Source organism: Microtus oregoni, unplaced genomic scaffold (genome assembly GCF_018167655.1).
Source record: "Microtus oregoni isolate MIOR12 unplaced genomic scaffold, Mior012 000013F_ref0000133, whole genome shotgun sequence".
Classification (NCBI taxonomy): domain Eukaryota; kingdom Metazoa; phylum Chordata; class Mammalia; order Rodentia; family Cricetidae; genus Microtus; species Microtus oregoni.
The window spans coordinates 39,457,465-39,475,068 of NW_024543072.1; the positions used below are offsets into that span (position 1 = coordinate 39,457,465).

General features: G+C 36.3%; 1 protein-coding gene across 6 annotated transcripts in view; it reads right to left on the bottom strand.

Moving 5' to 3' along the window:
• Positions 1-17,604, bottom strand: part of Cop1 (COP1 E3 ubiquitin ligase) — a 122,918-nt gene that overhangs the window by 20,043 nt on the left and 85,271 nt on the right. For all 6 annotated transcript variants that reach the window (XM_041662936.1, XM_041662934.1, XM_041662935.1 and 3 more), the window contains 4 exons: positions 11,457-11,573; positions 8,341-8,458; positions 6,225-6,349; positions 4,770-4,930 (listed from right to left, as the gene is read on the bottom strand). In XM_041662936.1, coding sequence (XP_041518870.1) covers positions 4,770-4,930; positions 6,225-6,349; positions 8,341-8,458; positions 11,457-11,573 — 521 coding nt within the window. The remainder of the gene's footprint in view (positions 1-4,769; positions 4,931-6,224; positions 6,350-8,340; positions 8,459-11,456; positions 11,574-17,604) is intronic.

The window sequence follows — 17,604 nt, forward strand, 5'->3', positions numbered from 1 at the left end:
TGTACAGCTGCTTTGGAAATCAGTATGGCAATTTCTCAGAAAATTAGGAAACCATCTACTTGAAGACCCAGCAATACCACTGTTGGATATATATCCAAAGGATGCTCAATCATATCACAAGGACATGTGCTCAACTATGTTCACAGTAGCATTATCTGTCACAGCCAGAACCTGAAAACAACCTAAATGCCCCTCGATTGAAAAACAGAATAAAAAAATGTGGTATATTTACACGATGGAATACTACTCAGTGGTAAAAAACAAGGCCATTTTGAAATTTGCAGACAAATGGATGGATGGATCTAGAAAACACCATATTGAACAAAGTAATCCAGACCCAGAAAGACAAATGTAATATGTACTCACAAATAAGTGGCTTTTAGACAAAGCAAAGAAAAACCATTCTACAGTTCACAACCCCAGAGAACCTAGACAACAAAGAGGACCCTAAGAGAGACATACATGGAGTTACATAGCACGCCTTTAATCCCAGCACTTGGGAGGCAGAGGCAGGCGGATCTCTGTGAGTTCGAGACCAGCCTGGTCTACAAGAGCTAGTTCCAGGACAAGCTCCAAAACCACAGAGAAACCCTGTCTCGAAAAACCAAAAAAAAAAAAAAAAAAAGAAAGAAGAAAAAGACACAATCTCCTGAGTAAATTGGGATCATTGGGATCACAGGAGACGGGAGCAAAGATGTATAGCTCAATAAAAACAGTAAAAAATAAATAAAAATGATTTATTTATTTATGTGTATTATGTGCACCACGTGCCTGTAGAGGCTAGAAGAACATGTTGGTTCCCCTGGAACAGGAGGTACAGGCAGTTGTAAGCTGCTATGTGAATGTTGGAAAGTGACCCTGGTCCTCTGCAAGTGCGGTGATTTTAATTGCTGAGCCATTTCTCCAGCACCAGAAATTTGCACTTCTAAAATTGCGACTGCAAATTTCCCCTGGTCATATACGTAAAGCTACTCCTAGAGTTCTGTGCTATTTTTAGAGATACTCTGAAACACTATGGGGGAAAATACACATGCACTCAAGCAGTATGTATGAAATGAAGGGTAGGATACAAATAGCGAATTTAGGAAGTGGCACCAGGAAACAGGGTTAAAGACCTAGAGGCATATGAATGGGCAGAAACCTCTAAGGAACATCTTCAGTTTTTGTATTTTAGCAAAAATAATACAAAAAGTGACCTAAAATTCTTAATGGTCAATTTGTATAAAAATGAATGTTAAAAATCAGAAGGCTGTGCAAAGAGAGGTGTATAGCTAGAAAGGTGTATTTTATAGCAAAAAACCAAAACCACCACCAACAAAACCCAAAACCCAAAGCAAACCAAACCAAACCAAACCAAAACAAACAAACAACAACCAAAAAAACCCAACCAGCTAGCTACAGATAACTGCAAATTCTCTTCATCCCCTCCCTGCCTCCCCCTACACTCCCCTTTAATAAAACTTTGCATTCAGTCTCTGTCAGCATGATATACTCTGTTTTCTATCCACCTGGTCCCCCACCCGCAGGGACCTGCTAGATTTCCCTGACAAAATCTTTCATTGGTGTCTTGAACTCGGGCAGGCTCCCCCTTTCAGCTGAGGGCTCCCGGGGATTCTCTAATGTTTAACCCTTTCATGAGGTCACTTTTCCAACTCAAAATCATTCTACACCCAACATTGACACTAACCACTTCTGACCATGCCTCCATGATTTGTCTTGGAGGTGGTTCCCCCACATGAAAAGACCCAGTACTGGTCAATGACTTGTCTATCAGACTTACAGCCCCTTACTAGCCCCCAACTCCATGTGACAATGCAGGGGTTTGGTTTGTGTCCACCCATTCTCATGGCCCAGGACCTTGTAAGTGATGACTCAAGGCCAGGTCTGAGCCATGGTCCATACTGAACTTTTGGGATACAGGAGTTCAGTTTCTTGGACTTTCTTCTTTCCTTACTCATGGAAACTGCACCTCCCCCCTCACATATCAAGCTACATAGCTGCCCATCGTCAGCTTACATTCTGCCAATGATTGGTAGTTGGAAGTTTTATAAGAAAAAGAAAGATGGTAATGTTATAATTTTGCAGGCCTTCCCTGTCAGTACCCTGTCCCTTTAAGAGACAAGTTCCACCCACACCCAATCTCCCCCTTCCTGTTGAGGCCAGCTGGCTCTCTTCCTCCCTTCCTCCTCCCAGCTCTTCTTCTAAAGAGGCAGCTCTTTGATTCCCTCTTCCCCTCCTCTCCCTCCTTCTCTCTCTCTCTCTCTCTCTCTCTCTCTCTCTCTCTCTCCTTCCCTTCCTCCCTCTTCCCCTACACTCCCCTTGAATAAAACTTGACACTCACTTTCCATTCACATGGCATATTCTGTTTTTTACCCACCAGGCTCTGTAGGACCTGCTAGGGTCACTGTGTGAAACTCTGAAGGCAAGGCTTGCTTTAGTCCAGTATTTCCAAACTATACTTCTTTCCCTCAATTTTGGGATCGTAATGTGTATCCTGTGCTATTATATATTGGAAGTATGTGATCTGCTTTTTGATTTTTATTTCTCAGGGGATTACAATAAAGAGATTGTATAAATCTCAGAAGAAACTTTGAACTTTGGAGTCTGCATTAAGGTATGGCCAGGGAGTGAAATGTGGTGGTTTGAATAGGAATGGCCCCCACAGACTCTTGGGTTTGAATGTTTGGCCCATAGGCATTTGCTTAGCACTATTAGGTGTGGCCTTTTGGGGATAAGTATGTCACTTTGGAGACAGGCTTTCTTTCAAGTGTCATATATGCTCAAGGAACACCCAATTTGGCAGTCTCATTCTCCAGCACCATGCTTCCTGCCTTGACTATAATGAACCAAAACCTCTGAATGTTTTTCATAAATAATCTTCTTCTTTTTTTAAAATAATTCACTTCTTTATTTGGTAAAGTTTCTAGCTTAAAATCTAAGCCGTATATTTCAGCTTAGGCCCATACATTAATCTTAGTAGTCTCTTTCTTTGACATGATTGGTCCTCCTGAAAAGCCTTCTGCGGTAACAACATATACAAAATTGTTTTCAGTAACACCAATACCATCTAGACTCCTTAAAGACAGGTGTGAGACTCACAGGACTTGTCAGACATTTCAGAAGTATGAACATGAGGCGTGCAAATGTGTAACATGTGTCTTTGTTCATCACAGAGTTGCCTGCACACAGAGGGCTCACTGCGAATATCCTGTCCTATGAAGGAAACCCTTCTGATATTGGTAACCAGGTTTCCAACTTTTTAAGGACATTGTTAGGACTGAAAAGAGTTCTGCTGTTTACTAAAAAGTTTCAAGTTCTTTCTTGGCTCTCCAAATTCCTGTGTTTGTTGCCCCCTTTTCAGCTATACTTAATAAATAACATCAATTTTTTGAGCTCTGGGATAAGCTGAGATTATTGCCACACATACAACTTGTCACCAACAAACATATACTCATGTGATGTGTTACAGCGCATGAACTTTGGTATAACTTTCATAATTCTACACGGTGAGAAGGCTCATACAAATTACACAGTTCTATTATTATCAAACCTGGAGGCTGAGTCACAAATTTTAAAAGGACACCAAGAGTGTATCAAATAAAACTGCACCTGGAAGTCAAATACTTTAAATTATGTGTCATGTCAGAATTTTTTATGTTGAAAATAAAATTAGGGCCAGGCAGTGGTGGCGCACGCCTTTAATCCCAGCACTCAGGAGGCAGAGGCAGGCGGATCTCTGGGAGTTCGAGGCCAGCCTGGTCTACAAGAGCTAGTTCTGGGACGGGCACCAAAGCTACTGAGAAACCCTGTCACGAAAACAAAACAAAACGAAAAAAAAAAAAAGAAAAAGAAAATTAGGGCTATCACTCAGTGGAAGAATTCATTTTTCCTTGTACAAGGCCGAGGGATCAATTCACAGACCCTAAACTGTAGGGATAAGTCCCGCCCCTTGGGGGGCGTGCTCGCCTCGGGCTAATGTCTGCCTATAAATTTGGCAAGCGTGCTCCCAGCCGTAGCTTCTGCTTTCCTGGTCTCTGTGCAAACGGTGGTTCTGTAAGTCTATTTCTACATTAAAGCTATAGATATATATATTTTTACAATCTGTCTGCATTCGTTTACGCCGTTACACTAAACACAACCTACATACAACAACAACAACGATAAAATTTCTCCTTCTCCCTAATCAAGCATTAAAAGACTTTTAAAAAAATAACACTGACAACTGTTAAGACATAAAATAATAAAAATATTCTTTCTACATATTTCATTGAAATCTTTAAAATGTATAAAGTGAAAAATTTGATGATCTGATTTTTATAACCTAGCAGTGTGACTCTCTTGTAAATAAATTGATTAAATATTACTATATATCTGTAGAGTAAATTCTACCCTGAAATAGTATTTAATTACGAATACATGAGCTAAGCCCTTTTTTTGATCATTAAGAATGAGACACAGATGATATTCTGGAGGAACTTCTAGTCTTAAAAAAGGTAACTGAGGTATGCACATGTGTCCTGGGTATATAAGATTCATCAAGACACTGCTTTACTGGTGACATTTTAATTAGTGCCTAAAACATCCATTTTCTCTGATGATAAAATGCCAGAATAAAACAACAACAACAACAAAAAAACAGAAAAGAAAAAGAAAACACCTACCATTTATCTGGCTATACCTTAAATATAAAACAAAGACAATAAAACAACCAATGCTAAGTATTCATAAACATTATGAAATGCCATGGTTAAAATTACATGAAAACTTACCCCATCTGATAGTGCCCGCCAACACACAGCACTAACAAATTCATTTGTATCATCTTCTTTCCGGTCTTTGTCCAGAACACTCTTGACTGTATCAAACTTAAAAGTCAGCAAAGTCTTAGAAAGTCCTTTATAGTACAGGTAGAGGGAATTGTTTTCACTTCCTGAAAAGAAAGAATAAGTGCAATCTTTTTAGAATGGGAGAACCTGGAATTAGAATACATACATACATACATACATACATACATACATACTCACTTGAGACACTCTTGCTATGTTGCCCAGATCGTCCTTAAATTAAAACTGTCTTCCTCTGCTTCTCAAATGCTGGGAGTCATAGGTGTATGATACTACACTTAGCTAAGAATACCATCCTTCCTATAATCCCTACCCTCTGTCCTAGAGATTGAATATAAGGCCTTTGGCTACAGTGAACTACATCTCTAGACCCAGTTCCAGAACACAACATTTAGATAGTAATTATTAATCCAAGTTTTAGCAATGAGACCAATTATCTTTTATATTCAAATCTGAAAGACAAGACTAATTAATTGGCAACTATGGGAGAAGGAACAAAACTACAGCTTACTAACCTAAAGAAATAACCATTGCAAAATGATGTGACTGTGCTTATAATTCTAAGTTTGAAATGTTTCATATTAAAAAGAAAAATACCTATAGCAGAGGTCTATACATTTAAAAAGCATCTATGAAACAAGAATCTTAAACTGCATTTAAAAATATTACAATGTACAGAGGAAAAAAAGTTGTGGTACTTGTAAAGGCCAATTTGAACAGCCTAAACAACTCAATTCTCCATTCCCCATACAACATTACCCTACCAATGAGAAAGTTGAACTAACACATTTCAGGAGCCTCCTAAGGATAAACGTGCTGTATATCTACTTTGGCGGTAATCAAGCTCATACATTAGGAAAAAATACAATTTACTGAATAAGGGCCATGTCATTTAAAAGTGTTGACAATTCTTTTATTAGAATATTTGAAAACAGAAAATTGAATTTTTCCACTTCTGATTTAAATTTGCATAAATTATATATTAATAAAAAATTTAGAATAACATATTCATGCAATCCAAACAGACTGTTTAATGAAAAGGATACTAGACAGGACAAAATGATAATAATGTTTCTGAAAACATGTCTTCTTGAAATACTAGTAGCAGAATTTAATAGTTTTTATAGTTTAGATAATTCCAATAAAAATTATGGCATGTTTAGAAATACCAGAAAGCAGTTAAAGATCTTTTTCATTACTAAGAATACAGGGCTTGGGTTCAGAAAAGAAACACTAATGCTCTCCAGCATGACTGGAGGAAAGAATTCAGTCCTAAGCATTAAGTGATGCTGTCTTCTGAGAACACAGATCATTTTTCCACTGCAAACTACCATGACGTGTCTTTGCAAAAAGTTTCTTTAAAAATATAATTTCACTTACCACAAGCTATATAATCTCCATTGGAAGCAAGTCCTACGAAGTTTTTTTCATTAATATGACCCTTGAAGGAACGCAGACAGTATGGTTTCCCCACATTCCACAGTTTTAGTTGGCTGTCTGTTGAGCTGAGATAAACACAAAGAGGACTAAATTTTAGATTTCATAGTATGAAACTCATCACCATTAGTAATTAAAAAGCAATCCAGTTTTGTGGTTAAGAATGCAGACTTTGGTGCCAGTGTGTCTGAGTCTTATGTTCTCATTGGCCAATGTTTTAACAGGTAAATATGATATATAATTGTCTACTTTATAGAATTAAATGGGCTTGGACCCAACACTGTGAAAACCAAATTCATCTAACATGCTTTCAATAATGCCTGGGTAAACAGGAAATAGCATTGTCACACTATCAATAAATAATGAGTCTTTGCACTCAGAGATGTGCTCCATTTTGGGAAGACCCTCATTTTTCTTGTTACTGGTATACTAGACATAAACTTTTCATGCAATTCCTACATGTGAGAGATACGGTTGGAAAGCACGCAATGTAGTTTATTTTGCTGACAGAATATATAGATCTCATTGCTTACCCAAAACTCTTTTTTGTTTTTTTCTAAAACCCACTGGTAATTCTAATAGACAAATTTAGGACTCATACTATTTTGCAAACTGCTTTCTTATATTGAATTGCTTGCTTTAAACTTTTTGTATACTTTTTTAAGGGATTGTATCAATATTTATTAAGGACTACATAATTAAATCATTTTGAGTAGGACACTATGGTACACCTTTTCCATATATTATTTAAAGATTTAAAAATTTAGTGCTGCTATTAGCCCCATTTTGAAGATGAGGAAATTGAGGTTCAGAATGTTACAACTGTATATAGACAAGATTCAAACCGTTTGATTTGAGCTCCTTTAGAAATCCCAGCACTTGGGAGGCAGAGGCAGGGAGATCTCTGTGAATTCGAGGCCAGCCTGGGCTATAAGAGCTAGTTCCAGGACAAGCTCCAAAGCTATAGAGAAATCTTGTCTCAAAAAAAAAAAAAAAACACCAAAAAAACCCACACACAAAGAAAAAGAAATGTGCTTTAATCTATTTTATTCCACAGTATTGCAATGACTTTTCATTTAAAACTTCATTAAAGTCATTTACTGCCTATAATAGTTATTCTAAAGATAGAATTCTCTTTAGCTACCACCTAATTTAAGTTTGTGAATTCATTACCCACATAACTCCCTTGGAAAGCTCAGTTTTGAATATTTTTTGTCCTCTTTTGTAACTGAACTGAAATCATTTTTGCAACATCACTAAATTCTTATTTACAGCAACCAATGTGAAGATGAAGGAGAGATGCAAAATTCAAGGCCCTGGTGTAAACAAGCTTCTAAGAGAGATAAGGAACTAACTTAAAAAGAAGAAAGCAAGAAACCAGTAAGTTTGTGTGTGTGTGCAGAAATTAAGAATGAGTATTTACTAGATAATAAGAAAACTATGAGAATGATAAACAAAACATGGAACTACCCATGTTAGAAAAGTTCTGTAGTTTCCCATTGGAGATTACTTTGTATCACTGATATTTTCTTACCTTCAAAAATAGCAACTAATATTTTATAAAAGGACATTTGCTGAGTATAAACAGACACACTTAAAAAGTTATCTTTAAAACAGATTTTACTGTGAAACTGATGTACGTTATTATAAAATCAACAAAATATTTAAAACCAAAAACCATTCTACTACTATGTTGAAAGCAGACCTATAAGTAACACATACTGATTGACTTTAATCTAATAAATTATTTTTCTTTATATTGCATCAACCATGTTGGTTACCTCTTCAGGAGAAGCAGTGGCAGATCAAATTTGAAGTTCAACTGTTAATTAAATTATAAATATCACTTAAGAGGGCTTATCAGAAAGTAACACAGCCTTTTATTTATAAGTAACATAAAATAAACAATGAAGGTAAGATACATGTATTTTAATTAAAGACATGTAAATCTGTCACTTGAGAAAGAAAATACAATCCAAGGTCAATCTTTGCATATACCCAAAACATCAATGCTGAGACCTCTGTACCAAACTCACCCTCCAAGGGGAGTAATACTCACGCAGAGACAATTTCTTCACCACTAACAAACTTGGCATAAGAGACTGCTTTTCTGTGTCCCTTGAATACCATTATTGGTTGTTTAGTGTTACGAAGATCATAGTAGTGAACACAGTGATCTAAAAGAAAATAAAGAGATAAACGTAGTTAAATGAAGAAAAGGAAGAAAAAGAACTGAAATGGATTTGGTGTTTACAACTGAGTAAAGTAGTGGCTGAGTAAGAGCGATCATCTTCACATAGAAATATTATTTTGAAGCCTTGTTTAAAAACTACCCTCGCAAAAGTTAGAACGGAGCCCAGGAGAGAGATCTCAGTATCTTGTTTATGCCTAACAGAAGCAAGCAGGCTATAAAATACAAAAGACAACAACAAAAAGAAAAGAGTTGCCCACAAACCTCTCCTTAATTCCAAATAACACACCATACAAATAAGCCATTAGGTAAGGGAAGAAGAAACTAGCTTTTTAGACCTAAAACGTAGAGCCTAGTAACAGAACATGAAGATGCAATCCAGTATCTGACAGTGCCTAAGGTCGATTACCAAGCCAGTGCTCATGCACCAAAACTTTGGGTGAAGCTGACCTGGTGTCAACAAGCTGCCCCTACCTCTTCCCTGAGTCCATCATTGCTCCATTCCCTGGAGCTAAGGAAAAACCACACAACATTGCCAGGCCACTGAAACCCAGCAAGCTTTTGGTCTTCAAGAAAACAGCATCTGATCTCACTGTGATGTTAGGCAGGAAGGGATCTGTAGCCACAGTAAAAGCAATCTGTATTTTGACCAGCATCTCCTGTGGCTGACTTAGCTACCTAAGGCTCCAAATATACCAGAGCAGCAGACAGGCACAACACCATGGTCCTATGTTCAGTCCGTGCTATGCTGGTCTTAGGTGTGGGCTCTAAGGATGACTCTATACTGAGGTGTCATCCTGAACCCAACAGAACAAGGAAAGAGCCAGTTTTACTTGGGATTAAAGGAAGTAGTTGACAATTTACTGCGTAAGATCACTGGGTCTAGTTTGTAGTCTAATGAACACTTTGGCATATTAAGTATCACTGTTCATTAATCTAGAATACATTTCCATTATTTAGGGTTTCTTTATTAGTTGCTGTGATAATAAACCCTGATCAAAAAGAGTTTCAAGCCAGGCGGTGGTGGCGCACGCCTTTAATCCCAACACTCGGGAGGCAGAGGCAGGCGGATCTCTGTGAGTTCGAGGCCAGCCTGGTCTACAGAGCTAGTTCCAGGACAGGCTCCAAAAACCACAGAGAAACCCTGTCTCGAAAAAAAAACCAAAAGAAAAAAAAAAAAAAGCAGAGTTTCAATGTTGTAAACTCATAGGCAGATTTTCTTGGGCTATTTAACCCCCCTTAATAGTGAATCCCTGCTCACTTGTGTCTGACTCAACAAACCTGAACTACCAAGTAAAATACCCTGGGATGTATTATCTTAACAAACCACTAGATTCCACCAATCCTAAAGGCTAAAATGTCAACAAATAGCATCTGAATCCAATATCAGGTATTTTCCTATCTGTCTGTAACTCTCCTGGCCTGATGTTTTCACCAATGTAGCTAAAAATGCCTTAATTTATGTTTTCTGTTGTTCTATGTTTACAAAAACAACACAATTCTGAAATCATATTGGAACACGGTATTTGGGACAAAATCAGTCAGTGTGCCAGGACCACGGTAACTCCTATTGGGCTTCAGATATACACTCTCTTTTTCCTTTCAGTGTTTTGTTATCTCATTTACAAAAAGTATTTTGAACAAATACCTAATTCTGGGATTACACACTTTTCCTAACTTTTAAGAACTTTTTGTGATAACTCTGTTGATCTCTTGGTCTCATGTACTTGTTGATGCTAAGTCAGCTGTTAACCTTTACCTTATTCTGAAAATATTTTTGCCATCAAAGTTATTGCTTTCAATAGTAAGCATTATACCAAACTATAAATGAATGACGCTGACCACATGTTAAATGATCCTTTTTTCTTATTTTCTATTCTGAGCCTATTCAACATTATGAAAACAGTTAAAGGAGAGAAACAATAGTAGAGAAGTACAGGATATGGATATGGTTGCAGTACTAAGAAGAAAATCAGGTTTCACTGGATGAATTCTATCAATTATGTTCAAGCCATGGTGAATTTATTCAAGAAAGACAAACAATTCTGGAAGATGTGTACAGGTGTACACAGTAAGCATCAAAATGAGAATCTACTGTAATAGCCAATGGTTAGAGACAACTCGCGAGACAAGTTAGTCAACTTGCTCAAGATTACATTTCTCGCTAATGGAAAAAAGAGTAAACAAACAGGGAAGTAAGAAGATTTACAGAAACAAGTAGCACTAGTAACGACAAGGTTTAAAACATGTTCTCTTAAAGTTGTTATTGTTCTCATTACATGGTGTCAGCTTATCTTTTTTAAAAAAAAACAGACATAATATTAGAAAAAATAACAAGGAACTTTCACATTTTAAATTGTAAGTATTTACTTTTTATTTCAGTAAGAATTAAAGAGAGAAAAAAAATTGAGTAGGGTGAGCATATGACTTACTCTGCAACTCATGGCCCTCTCAAAATGAAAACTGCTACTACTAGTAACGTGAAGGGACCAGTGTAAAATAGGAGTGCAAAATACTTAAGGTGATTTGTTGCTATAACTAGAACACCTATCTTTAAAAAAATAGACTACACATCAGCATGTCTCCATGCTAAACAACTGGCAAGTTCATTCCCCTTAGGTGAGTGCATTATGCATAGCAAGAACTGAATAAATAAAGTCAGAGGAATTAATAGGCTTCTTAAAAAATCCTGACCCTCTATAGTACAGCTGTTTAATAAACACTATTCTGTTAGTCTCTAAGAAAAATGCACACAAACATTTAACAGACAGCCAACAAAAATTAGCATGCCCATCTCTATTATTAAAGATATGTGACAGAATAACACAACTAGGTATAACAATAAATGAGTAATAACAATGTACTTCTCACTAAAACCTAACAACAAAAAAATTTAAGATTACAAAAGTATAATTTATTTTTAATTGCACTAGCAGGCATGGGAATAAAAAGTGAAAGAGGATAAATCTACTTTTATTTTTTACCTGCACAGCCAAAAGCCAAATGGTATCTGGAGGAGGGGCTGAATTTCACACAGCAGACGTTAGCCTTTGCCTCAATGCTTGCCACGGAATTGTCTAAATTGGTAGACCACAGCTTCACTAAGGTAATGAAGATAAAAATAAAAAGAACAATACACTGAGAAAATGTTTCTGCAACTGGACAAGTGCTACCAATGTAGCTTTTGTGTCAATATAAAACATTTTATTAGGACAAAATATTAAGATGAATAATCATATAATAGAACAATACTTGAATCTGAGAGCAAGCTTTCAATGCTAAAACTCAACAGATATGAGCAGTGATTTCACAAAGATATGTGGGACCCATAAGACAAAGGAACAAAACAAGATTCTGGAGCTAGATGGTGGGTCCATTATACATAAATTAATATCAATATTCAATAGTGAAGATATAACACACATTTAAATAAAACCCACAATTTTCACATGTATGAGATTGTTAAAATAAAAATGTCTCTTAAAACACTTCAAAACTTCCAGCGAAGGTAGATCTGGGCTGCTCTTAACCTCTGTCAAAGAAGCAACTTCTTTACATTGGAAAGTAGTTAATGGAGAGGTGTGTAACTTGTCAGACACCGAGAAGAAGAGACTCAGTGCTCTCAGCACTAAGTGGGACATTGATATTCCTAGCCCTTCCCAGCAGTCCCAACACCTTGGAAGAGGAAAGAATGTAAGGACTGAAATATGGGAGGAGTGCTGTCAAATGCTGACTTCTGGATAGCACAGTCATGTGGTTACATACCTAAAACCTGCAGCATTGTAAACTACCCCCAATTCTGACACAAATGTGATAGATGACTCTAGGACTCAGCCCAAACCAAGGAGCAACAGGAAGTCGATACTTGCAGGGAGAGGAAGAATCATTCTTTATTGGTACTGGTGGGTCTCCCATGCTCCATTGTGTGGCTTCATAACCAAGAACACACATGCAACTAGACTTAATAGGTTATCAAAAAACAGCAATGTGGTGATGCGGTTTGCCACAGTGCTTGGGAGGCAGAGGCAGGCAGATATCTGGAAGTTCAAGTCCAGCCTATTATCACAGTTCCAGGCCAGTCAGGGGCTAAAGTGAGGACCCCGACCCCCCCCCCCCCGTCTCTCCACACACACACACCAGAAAAACAAACAAACAAAAATTATGTAAATTTTATTTTTCTATGGTTTATGTAAACATAAATAACAGGATATGAAAATCCATGGCTATATTTTAAAGTTCTTTATATGATACAGTCTATTCTAGTGGAATATACTAGAATTTGATTAATTAAGAATCAAATTAGAGCAGATCTGATCTGAAGCAGAAAAGTAAGCTGTTATTTTACAAAAGTACCAGAGCAAATTTTAAACAATGAAAATATATGAGAATAAATATAATTCACAAAACAGAATTTTAAGGCACAAGTTGCCATCCTGGCTGAATAAAAGAATAAAAGCATTAAAAGTACGGGGAAAGGTTTACCAGACAACTTTATCCATCTTTTGGTCTGTTTCAATATCTGATTCAGGAATATTTCTTAGACGGTGCCAGGTAATTGCAATTTAAATAAACATTTTTTTTTTTTTTTTTGGTTTTTCGAGACAGGGTTTCGCTGTGGCTTTGGAGCCTGTCCTGGAACTAGCTCTGTAGACCAGGCTGGTCTCGAACTCACAGAGATCCGCCTGCCTCTGCCTCTGCCTCCCGAGTGCTGGGAAACATTTTTTTTAAACAAAACACCCCAAGTGATTCAAACATATTTTTGGGGTTGGAAGCACAGAAAACTTCAGGGCCTTTAAAGATTACTGACAAAGTTACCTCTAAAAATGAGTAACTAAAAAGAGTCACAATAAAGAGGACTTCAATGAAGATGGCTTTCATAATTTACACATGAAGTCTCAGTAAAAACTACTTATAACCAAAATAAGTAAGCTTTAAAAGAGACACTCACCAGAGTAAGGATTTTAAACACAATTGTTTGTTTTGTGCTCTTTACTAATAAGAAGATTCTACTTCAGTAAACATAGATTCACTTGGTTAACACATATAAACTTTCTATGGTTATTAGTCACTAGTACCTTGCTTTCCATTTCAGATAATTTTCTATCACCATATAACCAAATTACTAATTTCTGTATACTCATTTTGTGGAGATGGGTTGTTTGAGTCAACAGAGTGTTTTTTTTTTTTTTAAATTGGCAAGCCAGGGAGTGGTGGCACAGGCCTTTAACCCCAGCACTAGGGAGGCAGAGGTAGGTGAATCTAGTGAGTTCAAGGCCAGCCTGGCCAATGGAGGGAGTTCCAGGCTACAGAGAGAAACATTGTCTCAAAAAGAGGGGTGGGTGTGGGGTTAGAAAAATCAATGTAAAGCTATTTCTCAAGAGAACACATACAAATGGGAAGCAAATACACAAAAACAAGCTCAACATAACTAAACAGAGGAATTCAAAGAGAAACCACAAATAGAAACCACAACTGGTGGTTACTCCAGTAAGAATGATTATTATGAAAATGGCAAAAGGTACAAAAGTTGTCGGGGCTGTGGAGAAAGGGACCACCATGATCCAGTAACCCCAACACTAGGCATATATCCCACAAAAGCAAAATGTGTTTACTGAAACACCCACACTCACATATTTATTACACTATTTATAATGGCCAAGTTATACAAATAAGCTATTTGTTCATCAGACACTCAAGCCTGTCCACTTGGCAAGGACGCACCTTCCAACCCTCATCAGAAAAGCTTTTATGGCTACAGATGATGATTAACACAAAGAAACACAACTGGGCAAGGTGCAGAGAACAAGTGCCATCAGAATACTCAGTCCCAAATGGAAAATTTATACTGCACCCTCTCCTTAAAAGGGTCAAGAAAGAGGGAGCAGAAAGACAATAAGACCCAGAAATGTGAATGAATACAAGAAAATAGTGTCCTCCAGACACAGCCAGGAAGCTGCACTCTGAATTCAAGCAGTTAAGACTACAAACAATCCCTGTGCAATCCCTCTATGGAGAAGAGAGGTAGACATAATGTCCCACCTTAGGGCTAGTGGCAATGGATAGCTGCTGGGAGAGACTCGTCTTCTTTACTGGTAGGTAAACTAAGCCCCAGTGGAAGATCATATATTCATGAATATACAGACAGAACAAGATGAGACTTGTGGAAAAAAAGAGGACACAAAGTTGGCCTGAAGAAGAAGAGGTGGTGGTAAATGTAACTAAAACTCAGCATATGAAATTCTTAAAAAAAAAAACCTAAAAATTAATTTAAAGACAAGATCCAAAGCAATAAAATCAAACAAAACACATATTTATTTACATATGCTCTCCTTTAGTTCTAATAAAAAATATAAAAATGAGTGATGGAAAAACCATATAGCAATGAAGGACGAGAAAAACAAACTCATTATCTAGTTGGCACTAGGAAATAAGTCTGATATGTAACATTAAGTGTTCTATAAAAGTTTTATTACCTCAATGTTACTAGGTAAAGGAATGGTTTTTCCCTTAGTACCATCTGATTCCTCAGCTCAATAAAAATTAATAAATTTTCAAAAATTCAATTACCTTATAGAGCAAAGTTTATTATCTAGTAATCTGCAATATTTGAGCTAATCAATTCCCTAAATTTATTTTTCAAAATGCTATTTAAAAAAAAACAGAATATACATTGTATTTACATAAAACAGAAAAAAATACTCACAAATAAAATTGACAATGCTGTTTACCAGAACTATCACAAAACCTAAGATCTCATATGAAATACAGGAAATATTCTGAAAATAACCCAGGGACTCTGTGACCATTGTTTTTACAAAACATTACTAATACAGGCTCATGGTCTTGATTTATATATTCAACAGTTGGTTTTGTACTACAGCAATAGAGGGGAGTGTGTATAGCTGGCACTTCATGGTCCTCCTAGTTAACAATATTCACTATGTGGACCTTCACAGAAGAGAAAAGTTAAATCAATGACAAAGTATTGTCAAGCTAAGGGGAACATAGATGAGGGTCACAAGGGTCCCATGTAATTCACAGGCATGTTTTGTTTCCCTGAGTGATATCTGTTTATAGAGCAAAATAAAAAAAGAAATTTACTTTGAAGAATAAAAAGAATGTAGGAAAAATTTTAGAAAAATGGAGGTAGACAAGTGAATCAGTAAACTACAAAATAAAATAAGAATTAACCTGAAGAATAAAAATACTGACAAGAAAGAAAATAGTATATTTAAGGCTCATAAAAGAAAACAGAAAGATAAAATATTAATACAAATAGGTATAAAGAAGAGATTTCAGATTCATGAATATTCAATGGTGTAGTTCTCAGAAGACTACTAAGAGACTTAAAGAATGGTACTATGTATTAATAAAGGGGCAATTTACCAACATATACCAACCTTCAATTGGTTTATGCCCTTAAGATAACAGCTTCAAAATACACGAAGGCATACATCTCTACTTTATGTGTCAGGCAGAACTGAACTCAGGTTTTTCTTTTTTGTTTTAAAGTTTATTATGTGTAGGTATGTACGTGGGCCTGGGTAACTAAAAGTACACCAAATGCATGCAGGAGCCTGTGGAGACAAGAGGGAGTCATATCCCCTAGAACTGAAATAGAAGTTGGTTCTGAATTGTCATATGGGTGCTGAGAAATGATGTAAAATGTCCTTCTGTATTACTGTGTTACTTTCATTGGCTAGTGAATAAAGCTGTTTGGCCAATGGCTTAGTAGAGTAAAGCAAGACAGGAAATCTAAATAGAGATATAGAGAGAAAGCAGGTTGAGTCAAGAAAACACCACGTAGCACCAAAGGAAAAAGACAACAGAACCTTACCAATAGGCCACAACCTCATGGTGATATATAGATTAATAGAAATAGATTAATTTAAGATGCAAGAACTAGCTAGGAATATGTCTGAATCATTGGCCAAACAGTGTTTTAATTAATACAGTTTTCGTGTGATTATTTGGGTCTGGACACTGGAAAATGAATGAGGAGTCTCCGCTTACAGAGAACCAAATATAGCCCTCTGTAAGACAAGAAAGTACTTTTAATTGTTAAGTTATCTCTTTTAATGCTGTCTCTAAATATAGCTTGTGTGAGGTTTTTATTTTTAAATAATCAATCAGAGCCATTAAACCCCACATACTCTTGATTTCCCCAGCTTTTGCCCTAACATGTACAGAAATTAAGGGAAAAAAAAGTGTACCTCAAGACTGTGTTGTAGTTTCTTACAGAAAGAGTCACTGGCATGCTACCTTCCTGGTCAACTATTGCAGGTTCTATTGGCATATGTGGGACTTCAAAAAGGGATTATTTGACACAATGAAAATTGCAGCTAGTGCCAGATTATGAGCAATTCATTGACTAATTCCTAAGAAGTAGACAGAAACAAAACTCATTTAGCAATTGTAGTTACTTCTTTTGAATAAATAAATGGGACACACATTTATTGTCACCTATCTATTTTTTTGTCCAGATTTATTTTTAAATTTTGAGTATGTGTGTGAGTGTGTGTGTACATGTAAATACAGGTGCCCTGGGAGGCCAGAGTCCTTAAAGTCTCTGGAAATGAACACAGAATATCCACTTAACCACTGAGCCAGCTCCAGAAAACATGCCTGTGTCACTTCAAAGATTTATTTTTATATCTACTCTCATATAAATAGTCTGTAGTTTGCAGGAAAAAAAAGAAAGGAAAAACATTACACAGAACATAGAAATAAATTAGACTTCATGTTTCTATCTCATAACCTGAAAAATCAGTAGGATATGGAAAACCAGAACAATACTACCAAGAGTTCCCTAAATGACACTTATTGAATTCTCTATAAAAGACAGAGTAGAGATTCTTCTCAATGCCTCTGAAATATTTACCAGGGTAGTTCATAAACTGGACCACAAAGTGAATCACAACATATTTAGAGGAATTAAAATTATATAAACTGTTTGTACATAAATTAGATTTCTGAAAAATTTAAAATACATTTTATAATGATCCACAGCTAAACAAGCTACTCAAAAAAAAAAAAACCATGGAATTAGAAGTTGAAACTAAAAACAAATGTTAATACATGAAATCTAAGGATTAGCTAGAGCAGTGCTTAGAAGAAAGTGTATGAAGAACA